The sequence below is a fragment of the Empidonax traillii genome, unplaced genomic scaffold, assembly GCF_003031625.1.
Source record: "Empidonax traillii isolate 1590-97213 ecotype Southwest subspecies unplaced genomic scaffold, ASM303162v1 scaffold10:size5872457, whole genome shotgun sequence".
Lineage (NCBI taxonomy): Eukaryota > Metazoa > Chordata > Aves > Passeriformes > Tyrannidae > Empidonax > Empidonax traillii.
In genome coordinates this window covers 3201144-3220251 of record NW_020955203.1, presented here as the reverse complement: position 1 = coordinate 3220251, position 19108 = coordinate 3201144, and the positions used below count along the sequence as shown (strand labels likewise).

General features: G+C 36.7%; 1 protein-coding gene across 1 annotated transcript in view; it reads right to left on the bottom strand.

The window, feature by feature from the left end:
* PIK3C3 (phosphatidylinositol 3-kinase catalytic subunit type 3) overlaps window positions 1-19108 on the bottom strand; it is a 66158-nt gene that overhangs the window by 35099 nt on the left and 11951 nt on the right. The window contains exons 7-17 of the mRNA XM_027885420.1: window positions 13921-13992; window positions 12740-12844; window positions 12132-12224; window positions 11244-11429; window positions 9776-9927; window positions 8474-8561; window positions 7248-7315; window positions 4135-4240; window positions 3135-3251; window positions 2398-2529; window positions 225-353 (exon numbers count right to left, since the gene is read on the bottom strand). Coding sequence (XP_027741221.1) covers window positions 225-353; window positions 2398-2529; window positions 3135-3251; window positions 4135-4240; window positions 7248-7315; window positions 8474-8561; window positions 9776-9927; window positions 11244-11429; window positions 12132-12224; window positions 12740-12844; window positions 13921-13992 — 1248 coding nt within the window. The remainder of the gene's footprint in view (window positions 1-224; window positions 354-2397; window positions 2530-3134; window positions 3252-4134; window positions 4241-7247; window positions 7316-8473; window positions 8562-9775; window positions 9928-11243; window positions 11430-12131; window positions 12225-12739; window positions 12845-13920; window positions 13993-19108) is intronic.

Here is a 19108-nt window from a genome sequence, read left to right as displayed (position 1 = left end):
GCTGATAATGAGTGAAAGCCTGTATGGCAATTCAGAAAAAAAAAAAAATTATAATCTACACAGGATAATTGCATGACTATAAAGAAAAGAGAAAAGTCACCTGAGATCTGAGAACTCTGGAATGTATTAGCAATACAAGCTGCATTAACAATGTTTAACAGTCTTGCTTTGACAAGGAAAATCATGAAAACAGAAAGACAAGGATGGTGATTAATAATTCTCACCTTATCCATGAGTGAAATAATCTGAAGAATAAGTTGATCTTGACGTAAATCATCACCATGCTTAAAAATTACCGGATATTTGCCTCCATCTTCTGTCTTGAAGAATAACTGAGCAGGCATTAGGGCACTCTGGAAAAGGAAATATTCTACTAAGCTGGTTCACAGCAATGCTCATATGAATACATGGCTACAACGGAGTTCTGAAATACAGGTCTTTGTATTGCATTTGTAGTGACTCAACAGATAGAGCACACTATTTCCAGTCACCAAAAGTCTGATCTAACCATGTTTTCAAAAAGGAAAACACATTAAAATGCTTTCCTTCTTTTTTTAACCAAGGAATATGAAGGATACATTCTCCCCTCTGCACTTCCCACAGTGGCAGAAGAGGAAAGAAGTATTCTATTTTTTTTTTCTGTATGCATGTAATTCCAGTCAACAAAGAAGCAGTATACAAAAGGTCACAACAAAACTAATTTAAACTGTCCAGAACAAGAAGATACACAATTATAGGATAAACAACAAAGAACTGCTTGGGGCAAGACATCTTAAACAATTAATTGCTTCCTTAACCTATTGAGTAAAAGCAAAAATGCCTTTTTTTACATTATTGTTTGAGAAAGCCCTTTTAATTGTTTAATATTTTTCTGCGTAAAATGGGTTGAAGAGGATCAATTACCTACATGAAGGATATAATCTACTGCAACTGACCAAGTCACTTCCCTCCAAATCAAAACAAACAAAAATAATCAAGGATACAGGGTTTAATATTGAGCAGTTAGATTAGATTTTCATATACAGTTAATGTTTCAAAATTATTAAGTTCCATAAATAAAGGCAAAATCATTCTTTATGCAGGCCTAACATGTGATGTCCAAGGCACCAGAAATTAGTCATTCTTCCCTTTTTAGGTCTGTTAGGTTTTTTCTTCCCCACAGAGTGAGATATTAAATGGAAATCAGTAACTTTTTAGAATTAGGAGAAGAAAAAGACATCTGAGTTTGAAACAAGCTACATCCCATGGTTTTGGTCCTAAATTTTTTGCATTGCTACAGAAGACCAATATATAAAAGACTGATTCAAGTTTGTTCTGAACAACTTCAGCTGTTATTATTGATAGGAAACATTTAGATGCTGTTCCAGCAATCTTTTTGTCCACATTCTTTCCTCGAGCTTTAAATCACGTTCACAAAAAATGCTGACTCAAATCTGCAAAACCTTGTTTCCCTGACAAAATCTTTCCAATGTTGACTCCAACTAAAGGTGCAAGAGCATGCATACCCTTCAAAGAACAGGTATATAAAGAAGCAAGATAAAGCTGGTAGAAAACTATGCAAAAATATTCCGATTTTAAGTAAATACAAATCATATCACAGCCAACAGGCAGCCTGATGAAACTACTGAGCATAATAAATTCAGGGCCTAGAAGAGATGACAGATTAACTCTGGCTGTCACAGCAGCTTGTATGTTTTTTTAACTGGAAGAGAATGCCTCCTGGACACAGGCCCAGCTTGTAAAGCATATTTTGGTCATCTTAAAATTAGATTACAGTCACCTATATGAATTGAAAGCAAATTTGTAAAGAGGCCCTACATCACTGTGACCACAGGTAATAACTTACACTTGAAGCAGTATAACAAGCAAAATAACCCCAGCCTGTTCAGCAGCACACTGGCTGTTAAGATTAAGGGATGGTCACATGATCACAAGCAGCTGCTACAGATTGGTTTAAAGAATCAGCACTTGTAGGGATATAGGATCTACCTGTCAGCTGACTGCAACTGCATGACATGGCCACTTCATTGCTTTCTACTCCCTGTGAACTTAAGTTTTATTTTGCGACGGAGCAGATACGCACATGTAGCCGAGAGGCAGCACATCTGCCTTGATTTGCACAATTTTGATCCTAAGTATTCCTGCTGAACACTGGAAGAAAGTTCTGTGAAATTCTGAACTTCATAATCTGTATCAGTCTTATAAAAGCTGCTTTTAAGTTTGGAATTTGAAAAAAAAAAAAAAAAAAGAACATAAAGAGCTGTTTAACCGCTTTCAGAGAATGCTACAGTTACATTTTGCCTCAATTATGTCTGTCCATTTAAATCTTTCAACTAATGTTTCCAAGCTTACTGCTCACAAGATTTGTTTGTATTTCAGCTATGCAGAAGATCTCACCTTGAAGAGTGTGGCTTTTTCAGGGATTATTCCTTTAATTTTCACCTGAGGTTCCAGAGGAAGTGGAATAAGTTCCATATCTGCTAAATTCATCTTTTCATTATCAGCTAACAATGCCTGAAGCCTCTCATTCTAAAAGAATGAAAATTTGTTTAAGAAAAAAACCTACAAAACATAAAACACATACTAGGTATGTAAAACAAAGGATGTATTATTAACAAATATCAATTTATTCAACTCTTTATATGTCCAAGGAATCAAACTTTCACTCATAAAATCCAGGGAAATAAAAATTTGTAGTAAGCTGAATAAGAAAGAGATATTCCATCTGGTGTTTATATAGTCAAGCAATTTTATAAATTAGATACAGATGCTAACTAAATTTCACTATCTATCCTGACATAATACATCACAATAACCTCTGTTACCTTCCCATGCCCCCCACAACTCGTTCACTGTTGTATTATCAGCTACTGAATTACCCTCATATCCTTCTTTTGCCAAAATACCCCAAAAGTGTTCTCAAGAGCCTCTTCTGTTGTTCATCTACAAACTTGCAGAACACTTTGTAACTCTGACCCATTGAAACCTCTCCTAAGTTTGTTTACAATTAAGCAAAACTATTACAGGACAACGGACACTTGCCATAAATCTCAGTTCTAGGAATTTTTAACGAAAAGCTAACATCCTTATTGTCAGATTCTAGCCACAGGTAGGTTTTCCAACCTTTTAGTTACCTTTTTCTTGCGGTTCCCACTTTCACGCTGCACTGCTTTCATTACATGAACCAGCCGGTCCACAAACGTCTGCTGGGCTGCCAACAGCGAGCGCATAACCCTGACAGACTTATCACCCTGAGAGAATGAAAAGAAACAGAATTAGTTCCTTGTTCTGTAATTATTTTATCTAGAAATTATTCCTTTGTTCTTAGACCTTTGGGCTTTTAAGAGCTAAGTGAATAACGATCAATTTCCTGTCAATTCAAAAGGTATTTTCTGTAAAACACAATCAGAATCACTGCAGGTGGCAATCAATTATCTGACCTAACAGTGCACCTCAATTTGCGTCCACAATTTCAGTGGTGAACATTCATGCATGACAAACCTATTCACACAGCCAAAGTAAGATAGTAAGGATAAGTGTGGAATATTCTTATGAAGCGTTAAGAGTCAGATTCAAGCAATGACCCTAAAACTGGAAATAATATGAAGTGTGAGATATAATAAAGTCAGCACAGACTGCACATCTGCTATAAATTATAACATCCAATTCACAGAAGTATTTTTGGCTTCGTTTTAGCTAATTTTTCCTGCTGCTCCAGCACCCTCTGCTGCCGACATACAGAACAGCGAGTGCTGTTTGTGAATTCAACAGATCGGTCTCTCCATTTTGCACTTCAGGGACAAGTCCTTCCAATAAAGAAACAGTAAATAAACCAGCCTGATTACACCAGGCTTTTAGAGGGTTTTAGACCCATAATAAGGCAGAGGATTTTAGAAAGAGAATGTTACTACCAGCAACAAGCAATGAGAAAGAAGAGTTCTCAGTATCTGTTCTTTTCCTTTCTGGCAGTTTCTTTGGTTTTGCTACAAAATTAAAATTCAAGCAAAAGTAGAAGCTTTTATAAAATTTCAATACATGTGACACAGAAAAAAGTTCCATCCTCTTAGACACCTCTGCCTTCTTAAGGAAGGACTACCTCAAACCACTACATATTTGCTTTCACAGAGACATTACCTTCAGCAAAGCCTGACTGAATCTTCTCATCACATTTAAGTACATTTCGTGAGTCTTTGGGTCCCTCTGCTGAGTGTCTTGGTCTTCACACTCCACTATGACGTACCTGCAGAACAAAAACAACCCAAGTTATGCTGTACTCCTGTCCTACACAATTTGAGCGAAACACATTAATAAAGTTGATCTTTGAAGGAGATCTCTAGTTCAACTGAGAGGTGAACCCTTCAAAACTGCATCGTCCCGAATTCCCATTTGGATCAGGAGAGCCCGTTAAAGTTGCAGAGCTATTTCACTTACATAAAGTGTCATCACTCAAACAGGACAAGTCTGAAGTCCATACCACCTGAACACTCCAACCAAGGAGTACAAGAAGAGGAGCAGGCTTTCCACTGTGCTAACGCCCTCGACACAATACAGTGGCTGCAAACTTGCTATTCAAGAACACGTGCAAAACCAAGGAAAATCTCACCCTACCTGTGCCTTGTTTTACCCTCAGCAGTGGTGGAAGTGCCAGGTGTCGCCCCTAAAGCAGCTCTGCAAAGTCTACATTCCAAAGTAACTTTCCATTTCTAAAATTACCAACCAGGTACAAGATTTCAACAGTATAATTTGGGACAGTTATACTGAATTTATGTTTTGACATTAAAAAGTCATTTGGAATGCTTTCGTGCTTATTTCTATTTGCAGCACTGACAAGTAAAAAGGCATTTTATTGGTCAGTTGGTACTTCCCACTAAAAATTTATAATAAACATATAATAAAAGTAGAAACATAATAAACACTGTTCAAAAGAAATTAGCAAGTCAATTGATTTTCAAACACTGCATTTGGATTCAAAAGTGACTCATTCAAGAAAGCGACACGTTCAAAAATTGGACTTGGACTTTGCACTGGCAGCTGGAATTACCCTTTCCTTATGTACTTATGTAGAACTTCTTTGCCACTAAATGACTGTGGGACAAGATCAGAGCTCTGTCATTTGCAGCTTATCAGATTTGACTAGTCTTATTTATAAATACTCAGCATATTACATACACTAAGGCGTACGTAACTTATTCCATGTGTATTATGGAATCTGTAACTAAAGATTCCTTGTAGGACTTGGCTAATATACTATAACACATAATGCTCCCTCATGAACGCGTGTGTAAAAACAAGTCCTTACTTACAAAGTCTGCACAGCTAAACTTCAAGGAAAGCTGGAAGTAATGAATTGAAACATGCCATTTTCATCTTCATTTGTTAAAAGGTCCTAGACAGTTTCTCAAAGCTATCTTGAAATAAGGACTAAGAGTAATGCTTCATACTTGGACAGGTGTCTCATATGTCCACAGAGGAGACAGAAAAAGCAGTAGCAGACTTCTGTGGCTGCTCTTAAAGCATAGAATAGCTTTACAATGACAAGTGACTGAGCAGAAGGTTTGATTTTCAAGGGTTATTGTACTTTTTCCATTGATTATTTTAGGTGCATGCTGTGTCTGGACAGTTGAAACGTACAATTGATCAGGAGCCATGAGGATTTATGGCTACGTCAGCTCAAACAGTGGCTGCAACATTTGTATTTTGTCACTGAGAAATTGAGATGTCTAGAAAGAAAACAAAGAATAAATTGACTGGGGGTTTTGGTTTGGTGGGCTTTTTTTGTTTGTTTTGTTGAAATTTTTTTAAGTCATAAGTCAAAAACTTCAGAGTTATGGATGTTTGAACTTTCTGTAGCCTGAATTTCTGAGATGTCACTGAAGTGTAAGTGAATAGTTTTTATCAGTGAGGTAGAAGCACGGTAACATACCAAATACCAACACACATCTTAATGAACAATATTTGATTTGGTCAAGCACTTGATTTCTACTCACATCAATTCATCCTGCAATTATTTTAGTCATTTGAATTTAACAGCATTTTTTTAAACTCAAGCCAGACATTATCTTTGGTGACAGCAACAGAACTAATTACTCTCCACAAGTGTACATATATCATGCACTTAAATATCTTAAATTCAAGCTAGTAAAAAAAACAGTGAAATAATAAAAGTTAGAAACCCCATTTATAAATTTCTCTCTCAGGATAGGTTGTAGGATTCTTGTAAGAATTTTATAAGAACAGTTTGCTATGTTTATGTCACATTCCGAATTTGTAACTTCTCTGTGGTTAATGTTCTTAGTTAGTATGTTAACATAAGATCTTGTATATTAGTATTTTTAATTACAAGATGCAGCTACAGAGAATATAAATGAGTCATGTGACTTGCGTTTAGTCATGTAAAAGGCACCTACCTAAGCTCTCACTTTTAAAATGCATGTGTATATGCAAGTAAATAGTTTTGTGTGCTGTGCATATGCCCATACATGTACTTTGATATACAGACACTCACACAGCACAGCTCTACTCATCTCAGCTTTCTTCAAATGAGGTAACTCCTATCTGCAAATGCTTACTTGGAAGGCTTTCAGATGACTGGTTTAGGCATCTAATTTAATTCTTCAACCAGTGAGGTGACACAAGATCCTTAGACAAGCAATCCTACATCTCCACTACCTAGATGAGCTGTTCACAGCTAGAGTTCACCCTTAAGAAAGCACACGTGCACATTTTGTGCTCATGGCATAACCACAAATGGAATAAAAAAACCCAAAACTTGGGAAAAAACAAATTAGTGTTTTATGAATCTTCACAAAATACACTCTTGATTAACACTGAAGTGCATAACTTCAATGTTCTAGCCAAAACTATAAACACAAACCAACAGAAGAGTAGAAGATGAACTTTGTCTCCTCCCCAACACCATTAACAATTTGAACGAAAACCTACAGCCTGTAGTTCGGCTGCTTCTCATAACACTCTACTTAATTCCCTAGACATCACCTTTCTTTCTCTAACAGTAAAGGATATTTGTGCATTTTAAAAACAACCTCCTTTTAAAAATTATAATGTCCAAATGTATATTATTTTAAATCTACTACTTCACCCCAAGAGAAACCGAGATTCTCTACTTCTCTAGACAAGTCATCTTTTGCTGAGCACCCTTCTGGGCATTATACTTTGATTTCAATCACATACTGATACAGTATGAATAAATAACCATTTCTAACAACAATAAACCATTTCTAACATACCAGTACAAGTAGTTTGCCAACGTGGAATTTTTGCATGCTCGTGATATCAAGAAAGTGCAAAGGTCTTGCTGGAAGGGATTTAAAAAGAGCAAAATTAAGTTATAAAAATGTCTAAGCACCTGAAAGAGACAAACTTTAGAAAAAATCCCAAATAAACATAAGCAAGTTTTGAGAGATATATTCCCTTATAAAATCACAATCCAACCCAACCTAATATCTAAATCATAATAGTTTTAATATTACTTCAAATCCATCAACACCATTAGAAGTAAAAAAAGGTCTACTACTCCAGTAATATATTTACCATTATTTCAAAAGTACATGATGTCCAAAAATAAACCTTTAATATACAGTTTCTATTTATGTTATTTCCCTCCTATGCAATTATCCCTTGCTGTAAAATTCAATGCCAAAAGACATTTCCTACCCTGTTTTGTATCCAGAGAATCTAAAAATCTTGAAGATGTTCTACATTTTAAGAAAAAAAAAATGTACAGGATACATAGCATTTAGCTGCTTCTTTAAGGTTTAATATTTCAACTAACAAGAAATCTGTGTATCTTTACCAATATGCTCAGTTTGAGTCTTATTTTCTATTCAGTACTGAGACTGATATAGGAAGATTTGCAACAGCAATCTTTAGTTCAAAGGCCAATTAACCTGCATATCATATTAAACCCAGATTCCCTCAAACTTTTTCTACCTTCTGTCTTTCCCTCTGTCCTGTCCCATTTCTATTACTCTTCTTATATTGTTGTTCAAACTGAGAATAATCCTGTGCAGAAATAAATCAACAGTGTCTCAGGTTCGAAAAGGATGACATGCCAAAGAACATGGCTACAGGAAGAACAGACTGCAGAGGCTAAAACACTTGGATAACTGTTTTACATTAAAAAACTTGCTTTAAAACACCTTGAACGCATCAACTATCAATTTTGGATAAGAATGTGATAGCCTTTGCAGTAATATTCTCCTTCAAAGAAGAAGACTTTAATTTTATGAAAAATTCAGTGCCCAGTCGCCCAATTTTAGATGGTGTGACCACACATGGAAATAAATGACCTGTATTGCTCTTTTCTTAGCATCTAGTTCACGTTTATATTCTTTGGGCACTTTAAGTATTCAGCAAGATACTGGAGAAAGACCAAAATACTCATTAATGAAAGTTAGAAACAGTACCAGGTCAATAAAAAAAGTATCAAAAATACAAGATAAATCTGACTTACATCAAGGTTTTCATTTTCTGCAAGCTCTTTTGTCTTAGAAGTAAGAGGTGGAGAGGAGACAGGTGGAATAGGACTCATAATCTGGGAACTACACAAAGGAAAGCATGTAATTGGCATGATTCAAAGTTCTTGCTTGGGGGCCAGGGAGCATGCCTGGAAACAACAATGAATTTCACTTCCACAGCACATAAATTCAGAAAACTGAAAGAGAAGTGTCTTTGAAGATAGCATTCCAACCCTGTTTCAGAACAAACTGCTAAACAGTAACTTTGACAGCTGCAGTTCCTGAAAACAGCAAAAATCTGTGTCTGTGTCTGTACACAGTTTATGGCTGCGAAGGACGTTCACTTACATCAAACTCTGCATTTTGTTTCATCTTCCATACAAAATAAGCAGACATAGATAAGAACTTAACAGATCTGCATTTTCAGGAGAAGCTGTTTTCAAAAGTGCTTAAGATGAAGCTGCTAATAGACAACACCTGCAAGCACTTGTCTCTGGAATGCAGCTACACATTACAGAGCAGATAAATGAAATATTTGCAAGGCAAAATTTTCAGACAGTAAATTTACCTGAAAGGAAGCATGCAAATAGCTCTACTAATGTCTAAGCATCATGGCAGCCTCAAAATACACCACACATTCCAGGACACCCACTCTACAGCTCTGCGGAATGATTAATGAAAAGCTGTAGAATTGTAACATCAAAAAATATACCCTAATGATACAAATGATGAGAAGCTTAAGACTAAAAATCCTGACAATTTGTAATAGATATTCACAGGAGACTTTGGTTGACTAGGTTGGTTTACACTTTGCATAATACTTTCTTAATTAGATATCTCAGTCTTTGTTCTGCATTCCTGCAAGAATAAGAAGTGTGATTCCCCAGGTCTCTCCCTACACCACCTTTTGCAGAAGTGGGATGAAATTTCTTTCCATTTCAGATTGACTGCACTTCAGATATACATTCTGTACATGAAAGTAGGAACTGGAGTCTCACAGCACTTCACTGAAGACATCCTAATTTTTGCAGAAGGAAGCAACAACAGTGTTTTTCCTGCTCTTCAGAAGCTGTCTTCCTTTTCTGCAGTCAAGTGAAAAGGCCACAACTTCAAGATTAAGAATGTTTGCTCTGTAAACTATCTGTAACCGGGAAACACATTAATTTTCTTTTTCTGTCACTGCTTCAGATTATAAAATAATGTGTTGAATATGCAAAGGTCCCAAAAAAGAAGAAATTATTTGATTGCTTAGAATGTTGCATGTTTCTGACTTTCGGCTGGAAGTCTAAGCTTCTTACCTGTCTATTTCTGCATTAGTTCCAGAGGCTGACATAGTTTCTGACATTGAACCTTGACTGTCCCTTTTGCTAGGCTCTAGTCCATTTTTTATGTCATCAAAATTTTCATATTTCAATGCCTGGACTAACTGTAGCAGGTACATCAGCAAATCCTTATGGAGGAAAGAAAAAAAAAACAAACATAAAAGGAAGTAAATTAAGGGTGTCAGTTAAAACAAACTAGAAGTCCACTATGTTTTCAAAATTCTAATTTATAGCAAAAAGTGGTCAGGATTTAGTGAGCTGTAACAACATGGAAACTGAGGTCTCCCTAACAAGTAATATAGAATAGAAAAACTGGTGTTGGATGCAGTTTGACTCCCAAAAGATACTGAATTACCATACCCTTTTTAGTTACTCAAAGACAGTTAGTGCTAATTTAGTGAATATTTAAGCACAATTACTACTTTAAAATTCTCTTTAGCTAAGTTGCCCTACTTGCTTTCCGCATCCACAAATAAAACCCTTTTCAGTTTGTGACTCCCAAGAAGAAAATTCAAACTATCTCTGGGTCATGGTATCCTGAAGTGAGATTCTCTCCGCTCTTATGGACTTTCATTTTAATCCTTTGTGTAGATGGGGATTCAAAGAGGAAAACCCACATATCTGATTTATTTTAGACTGAAGAACAGAAGTTTAATCTTGCTGTTTAAAATGAACTTGTTGCGTATACTATTCATAAATTCCTTCATTTACCTACTTTCAGATACCTTGTAAAAGGTATATTTTTAAAGTCAAAGAAGTATTATCTTGGCTACTGAAGCAGGCTTGAGAAAGTATGATATATTTATGCTCCCTATTTTAAACTCAACTGATTGCTAAGGATTCAAGAGTCATGGTAATACATTCAAACCTGGCTTTTTTTTTTTTTTTTTTTACGGTCAGGAGAAAATAAAATATATAAATAACTGAAAATTAACAGATTCTATTACATGGGCTCTACTCACAAATCAGAGCGCATGATATTCTAATTAGTATACAATTAGAAACACCTTATTTCCCCAGATGCTCTTCTACTTATTTTCTTTAGCAAAAGAATATGACAATATACTGCTTCAATTTACCAGATGGATTTGCTGAAAATCCTTTAGTAGACTATTTAAGTTCAGAGCACTTCTATGCAGGTTAACAATCAAAATTTATCAGGGGTTTCTGGGGAGAACATACGGTTGTTTTATCTTGTTTGACTAAACCAGCTATTGCTGGCTGTTCATGCTACGACAATTATCAACGAATGACATTTAATAATGTGAAGACTTTGCTCCTCAGAGAGCTTACAGTAAATAGCAAAACAGTGAATTATTTGGTGTTTTCCTTCACTATTACTCCCTTGAATGCCTCGAGACGTAGCAAGCATTTCAAGTACTCAATGCAACTAAAACTCCTGAGACCAGCTGACTCTTCCCTGCACCCACAGACCAGCGAATACCTCATCATCAGCCTGCTGGAGCCTGGCAACAGCATAGCGCCGAACTGTTGGGTTGGTGAAGTGGGATGACAGAAGTTCTAGAGAGTCTTCCACATCCATGGGTTTCCACTTGCCCAGTAGCTCCAGGGCTTGCTTTGCCTCTTGTGGTAGATCCCAGTTGACACATTTCAAGAATTTTGTCAGGGCCTTACCAGAAAGAGATGGGACAATTCATCAGTAAAATGTCAGGCTGAACAAATTATTTCAAAAATTAATGTTTTGCATTAAGGTAGAACTAGATTCAGATTATATTTACATAAGCACAGACTTTGCTGATATAATTGACAATACAATATTGAGTTCTTTTAATATGTCCCAAAAAACAGCAGTTATCCAAATAAAATGTAAAGATAATTGTTCCTGCTCTATCACAATTAGCACTACATAAAAAAATGCCCACTGATGAGGGATTATTTCATTATTCATTTCACTCTGGGTTTTTGGTGTGTTGCTCCTTACTCCTGCAATACTAACCCTTGTCTAAAAGAGATGAAGAAGCTCCTCCTAAATAATTTTTTTCTGCTGAAGACAAAACTGGCAAAACTGGCACATTAAGCTGACCGTCAGTGCCTGCAGAAAGACTACTGCAGTAATACCCAGTTCACTCAATTTAATGGGAAAAATGTCAGTCACTAATTTTTAAAACATTAACATTACAGAACAAATAAAATAATCTTGGCTAGCTTCTAAGACACTGAAGCTCTGTATCTCTGCAAGGACAGGATACTGTAGAAAGACTGCCAGATGATGCTCTTCTTTCTCTAAGAAGTTTTGTCCAACAATTCCAGATCATTACTAGATGATCTTCAAGGTCTCTCCCAACCCAAACCATTCTATGATTCAACTTACCTTCTCCTGATGAGTAAGGTAATATCTGAATTTCCAAACCAAATCCTGTTCCTCATAAGTTAGCTGCTTTGTCGGTGGATAACTCACTATGATCTAACAGATACATGGTCAGAAAGTGAGTTTAAAAACATCAACAGGCAAATAACCAGCAAGTTAATGGAGTACACTATGACAAAGCACAACACTGACAGCACACAAAAAAAACTAGGGTATAAAAAAAGAGCTTTCCAACAACACAAAGTTCTCATGCTATCACAGTGACGCTCCTTGGCTATGTGTGTGATTGAACTGGCAGTGCAGGAGAACATACATGGTTACTTTAAGATTACCATTCACACCTACGTGGTATGCACAAAAGACACATTCTTACCCACCCGAAACTGTTTCACAAAAAACTGAGCAAGTACCTTCTGCTCCTCTCTGAGCTGGACCCTTCTAACTAAGCCCTTGTAACAAACACTTCACAGCACTTCATCATTAATGGTTTTCTATAAACTCAAATTAACTTGCCACCGATTAAATATATTATGACTCATAATATATTGTCAAATATATTATCACTAAACTACCTAATAAAATTGAATTTAGCCATCATATGACTGACTTACATTAAGCTGATCTCGTGTAGTTGCATTAGGCTTCAGGTCATGATCAGAAGGTCCACTTCTTAAACTTCGAGCAAGCTTGTGATGTTTGCTTTCTACTAAATTCTCCTAAACGCAGAGGATAAGTCAGTATTCATAAGTACTTATAAGTCACAGAAAATTAATACCGAAATGAAACCATCTAGCGAAGATCACCAGCCTCTTGAAAAATGCATGGCAGTTAAAATTCACATAAAAAATTCCTGCATCTTCTGTCCTTTTGTTTATTTGTTTGTTTTACAAAACACTCCGGGTAAAGGGTTGTCAGGAATTTTGAGGGCTTGTTTTGGTTTATGACTTCACACAGTTAACAAACTCTACCTCGCCTTCCGGTGAATTGCTGCAAAAGGTAAGCGTTTCAGTCAACACATACATGATTGACAGCACTCAAACGTGCCAGACACTTCAAAAACATCTTTTTAGGATGATGTTTGCAGCATAAAGCTTTGTATGCAAGAAGAACATCTCAAAAACTTGTCCCACTGTTAATACCATGTTAGAAACAGTAGGAGAGACAGTAGGAGCCACAGTGCCAACAAGATTTCAGCAGCCAAGGCAGTTTCCAGCATTGTCAGACTTGCTCTTGCAGTGTTAGATTACAAGGTGCTCAAACAGTGTTGCCAGTACAAGCCCACTTACATTAAGGTTCCCAAAGCTGCCAATACCAGTCCCACTGAATTGGCATCCACAATAATGGAAATCTTTTCTAGAACTGTATTTAGGCACTGTCTACATGAAAGACAACATACAAGAGAGCGTAGGGAGAAAATATTTTAACAGATGAATTGACCAAGAGCTACTGCACCAGCCTCTAAAATTCTACTTTTCTTTTCTTCAGCTCCCTCTTACCTTACTTTCCCACCCTCTGACCTCTTTTGCCAACAGTCCCCCTTCTCTGCTTCCCTATGTACACCTCAGAAGCAAGCACGTTAAGAACGGAAAGGAGCAGATGAACATAAGCACTAAATCAATTATTTTATTTTAAACCAGCGGCAGCAGAAAAAGGAATTACAAAATTCAAACCCACTGATCAACTGGTCAAATACACTTTTCCACTGGAATTTTAAAGTATTTAAGACAGCAAGCTTTCATCTCTATGAAAAGTTGAACAAAAATATAGATGGCATTACATGAAGCATGCTTACCATAGACATCTGGGGATCTGGAATCTTAACAATTTCAGGACTTGTTAGAATTGGAGTTGACTCATCACCGTCCTAAATGATAAAAAGTTAAAGACATATTAACCATATTAACCAACTATCACATTAGTGCACAGTGAATTGTACTACAGTGAAAGAATGATGCAACTGCACCCTATTGACATTTGACAGTTATAAAGGGAAAAAATAAAATAAAAGAGGAATTATTTTTATTTTGCCCAGATGACAAATACTGTGGCAAGAGAGATGGAAGTTCACCCAAGGATATACAGCTTGGCAACTCACTACTGCGCTGGCCTCACAGATGAGTGGAAAAATTTGCCATTATCATTCCACATGTTCTCTGCAAGCACAAAACTAAAACAAACCAGGCTCTGTATTTCCACCAAAACAAAATCATCTCCTAGAAATAACTGACATGTTGCAGGAAAAAACTTCCTAAATGTTCAACACAGACAAATTTAAGAAGATATATATGCACCTATCTATAAGGGTTCCAGAGGCCTTCCTTAGATGGGTCTAACCTAGGTTCATAAATAAAGGAAGGGAAAAGGTAAAAGATTCTTGTTTGAACCAGGCAGAAGAAAAAGAAATTAAAAGCCTTTCACCACATAACAAAGCCAGTAACTCTGTTGTTCTTCCTCAGTTTATCATAGCAGTGTGGTTTTGGGCTTTTTAAACTTAGAAGTGTAGCTAGGCATTAATCACCATGAGACACGAAAGAACATTTAATTTAAAAGACAGTATAAAATAGTAAAACACAAAACAAGACAACACTAGCATAATGTGTGCTATGTTCTATTTATACTTAATTTTTTTTTCATTTTCTTTGATGTAAATTTCAGCCCAGAATAAGGTTCTTTTGTCATATCAAAATTTCCCTCAGTAATGTAACTTTGAGGTAACTTCTGCCCCCACACTCCTTTTTTTTTTTTTCTTTTTCAAATCACATATGCCTCTTGGGATAGCTTTTGCTTCTATAATTTTCAGAGATAACTTTCAAAGGAGAGGCTTGTTTCAAGGGGAAGAAAAGAATCATTCATCACCAATGAAAAACATGAGTTAAAATTGCCATTAACCTTCCAGTAGAAACATTTTTTTCTCCAACTACATAAATGTTGTGTCACTGACTACGGTAAAATATCTCTTATTATTAAAATGCATGTTCAGAAAGACACTTGTATTGCATTTCTTAGTGTCCTATGCCTTTTTGAAGTAACAATTTCACGGTCAAAATAAAAGCAGTAAGAACACATACATCCTTCCTAGTTAAGGGAAATAAACGTACAATCTGGATGTGGCTGGTAATGGTCCCAAAACATGAGCAGGGTTGCTTTTCCAACTAGTCTTAAAGAAAAAAACATGCATGCAAATGTTGAAGAGGACCAAGATGACATTTGCTTACAGTTTCTCTGCTCTAAAACCGTAATGCCTAAATAATGAACTTTGCTTTGACCTAATTGAATAGAATTCACAGTATTTCCAAGTACTTCCATAATAACAAAGCACTGCTGCCTCACTGTAACAATAGACTGAACTGAGCTGGAGCTACAGTGACAGATCAGCATTCACTAAGTTGTACTAAACCTCTGCCACCTCATCAGACAGAATGCTCAGATCATGTTGATGCAGTTTTACAAAGTCAAACTATATAAAAAACAGTGGAAGTGTTGGGGTGGGAAATTCTTATCTTCATAAACGCATCTGATGACAAGAGACAACAGAGTGATTTCTATCCACTAATTCTTTATCTTCCAATTCAAAACCATAATAAGGCTGCAGTCTGACTTCACCTTAATGTAACAACAAAGGATTCCAATGCACCAGTGACAGGTTTCCACTCCATTTAGAACCTTCACATAAAAATCCTGTATAAGAAACTTGACACAGGAGTGGATTCAGTAGCAACTAACACAAGCATTCAAAATCCTACTGAGGCACTTTTAAGATCCATGTCCCACATGGATTCTCTAGGGATAAGCACCATATACTACTACATCTTTCCCTCAGTGAAAAAAACCCCAGATACTTAAACTGTAAAAGGAAAGCTTGCAGGCCTGTAAAAGTGGAACACCTACCCCACCATCAGAAGTCTATGACGTCTACTAACAACTCAGAACTCATCAGCATGAGAATGACAAAAGCACTATTACCTAAAATCTGCTTAGTTACAAACCTAAAAGAAGGTGCAAAGCCTTCCAGTGCCTCATGCCCAAATGTTTGTAACACCCTCTAAAACAAAGATTGGGGATTTTTTTTCCAAGACTAGTGTTAGAAGAATGATTTCTACACTCATTGCTGGCATCTCTTTTTTGAACTTTTCAAAAGAATAATTATAATGACTGCTCCTTAAACTCTTTGAATGCAGTTAGACTACACTTGGCAGCAAAGCTGAAAGGTTCTAGGCACATAGGTCAAGCACCAGGAAAATTGTTCCCAGTGTTTCACTGTGTTACAGAACAAAGCCTCAGCCAAAGGCTATGAAACCAAGTTTTGCCAAGCATTTGTGGGACAAGTGTCAGGAGTCAACATTTTCCAAGAGACTGTTTCATGAAAACCTCGAGAAAGCACAATTACATGAATTTTCTGGTGAAGGATGTCAACTGCTGAACTACCCTTTGGACTGGATTAATATACAGCTCTACCTGGAGAGCATCACGTGCAGCACCATAACCCTGACCACACAAAGTTACAAACCATACCAGTGCCTAAATTATCACTTGAATTTGGTCAGGTGTGTGCTTTTGAAGTGCCTTTCCTGTTATGCCCATGCAGTGAGCTTTAGCTAACGTCATGGAAGTTTTAGAAATCCCTGACATTCTCCAGCTGCCAACAGTCATCGAGCCCCGTGGGACGTGATGAAAGCCAGTCCCAAAAACAAGAACATGGTGCAGACACTGGGCCTGCAGCAACCTCCTCACTCCATGAATCTGCTGCTCTTGGCTGCATCACTCCCCACGGCACCCAGAACCTGGGATGACCTGCTATTCTGCCACCAGAAAAGCAACGTCAACACTGAAAAGCACTAACTTGCTTTAAACTGCTGTGTTACAGAGCTATAGAGTTATTTCACTACATTAAGGTCAGTGTGTGTGACTTTGTATAAATATTAGAGTCTATTTAGGACAGTTGATAAAATTTGCAGAATTGTCCAAACCAGGAACATTCTTCTCTGCTTACTTGAAAATCAGTATTGCAACATCAGTAAATAAGAAGGTTCTAATTATCTTATTATTTAACCAAAATATCATTTCAAGTAACACCAATGAGATCCAACTTCTCCCAAGTAAATCGACAAGCAGTGGTGCAGACATTACTTTTTCTTTCTTTAAATCCACGTAAAAGTCTCTGATAATCAAACTTCTCAGTAAAGTGGGTGAAGCAGTGCAATCATTTATTCAAACCCAAGTTTCACTTTGAAACCTGCCCAAAAACACATAAATGATAAATTCTGATGTTATTTGTTCTTGGTAAGTCACACTGAATTTCTGCCTAAATGGAGAACCCGAAGAGATTCTCTCATTACTCGCAGACTCTATCCCTCACGAATTGGGTGCTGTATTAAAACGAAGTCAACAGAGAACACGGAAAGAGACACTGCCACTTCACTTCATTGTAATTGAATGTCGAGTCAAAGAATCTCAAATTCTATCAGCCGCTGTTTAACAGGCTACTTCTTCCTAAACACTTGAAAACAAATACATCAACAGAAGTGTGACAAGTAATCTCCACTTCGACTATCGGTCACAGGCAGGTGACAACAGAACCCACTTTCATTATGCTCAGTGCACTGGATTGGTGATGCCCCATACATATACTGCAGGCTGTAATTGGAAGCATGACAAAACCGAGGAAACAGGCACTAATTTATGTACCATTTCCTACTGCTGTCAGAAAAGGGTCAAGAACTTGTTGAAAAGCTACTGAATAACAACAAATCCCTCAAACTGCAGTTAGTTATAGCTCTAATATGTACTGTTACACATTCAATTACTTTATTTCCACAAGAGATGACAATTCATAGTTATGCTATTCCATGCACTCTTATTATGGGTCAGAAACATCCGTTAAAAGAAAGGTGCATGCTCAAACTCTGAATCTTCTTTCCTGCACCTTGCACATCTGTAAGACTACAATGATGGGTAAAAAAAAGTGAGCGTAAATCAGGAAAAGAGTGTGAAAATCAGGAACAATTCATCTATAATGGCAGGTTGCTGGGGGTAAGGGAGAGAAGTCATTTTTAGGAATGTCATGTTCAATTATGAAAAGAAAAAAGCCAAGAGGACACAAAGCCACATGGTAGCCATGCTCATCTGATTGCACCTTGAGGAAGGTACAGCACATTCTTTTATAAAAATCTGTTGGTAAAACATATGTTTTTATCATGTTCTGTTATGCTTTCCAGACAAATATTTCTTTGAATTCCACAGAAGTAAGGAGTTTTATGTTGTTTCGGGGGGGAATCTGACACATTGTAGGTTTCATTGTGATTTGTAACAGAATGGAGTTTTGTCTCCCACAATTGCTGGTTCTACCATAAGTGTACAGAAGCACTATGAAACAAGCTGTTCTAAAGGCAAAAAGATTTTGAAATGTGGACAGGGGTCTCATGATCAACTACAGTCCAAAAAATGAAACGCTAAAGAGCTAACCTAGCCATCTGCCCAAGGCACAGTTTCACTACAATTTCCAAAATTCACCAAGAAACTAAACTAAAAGAAAAACAAAGCAACAAAAAGAAAATCAAATCTACTGCCCCTTCCCGAAAAAAAAAACATCAAAAAAAGCCCAACCCCAAACAACAATACCCCCAAAAAACACACCCAAAGCTCAAATGAAAAACAAGCTTTAAGTTGCAACAAATCATACAGTTGAAGCAGATTCTAACCTGTACCTTCTCAGATTTTTGTTATATTTTTGGAATCCTGCTTTTGGCCATTTATTACTGTATTTTTCACTACCTTCTTCAAGGATTTTAAGTTAGATCACAGCTTTTCTGTCCACATCAACTGGTAATGTTGTCACACGCAGAGAAATACTTGTAATCCATTTCCCACTGTATTAACTTTTTTGTGTACTGAATTACACTCTCTAAAATTCTCAGAATAGATGCTCCTTAAACTTAGTACTTCTGATCTCAGAACGACTCTAGCCTCTTTTTCTACCCTCT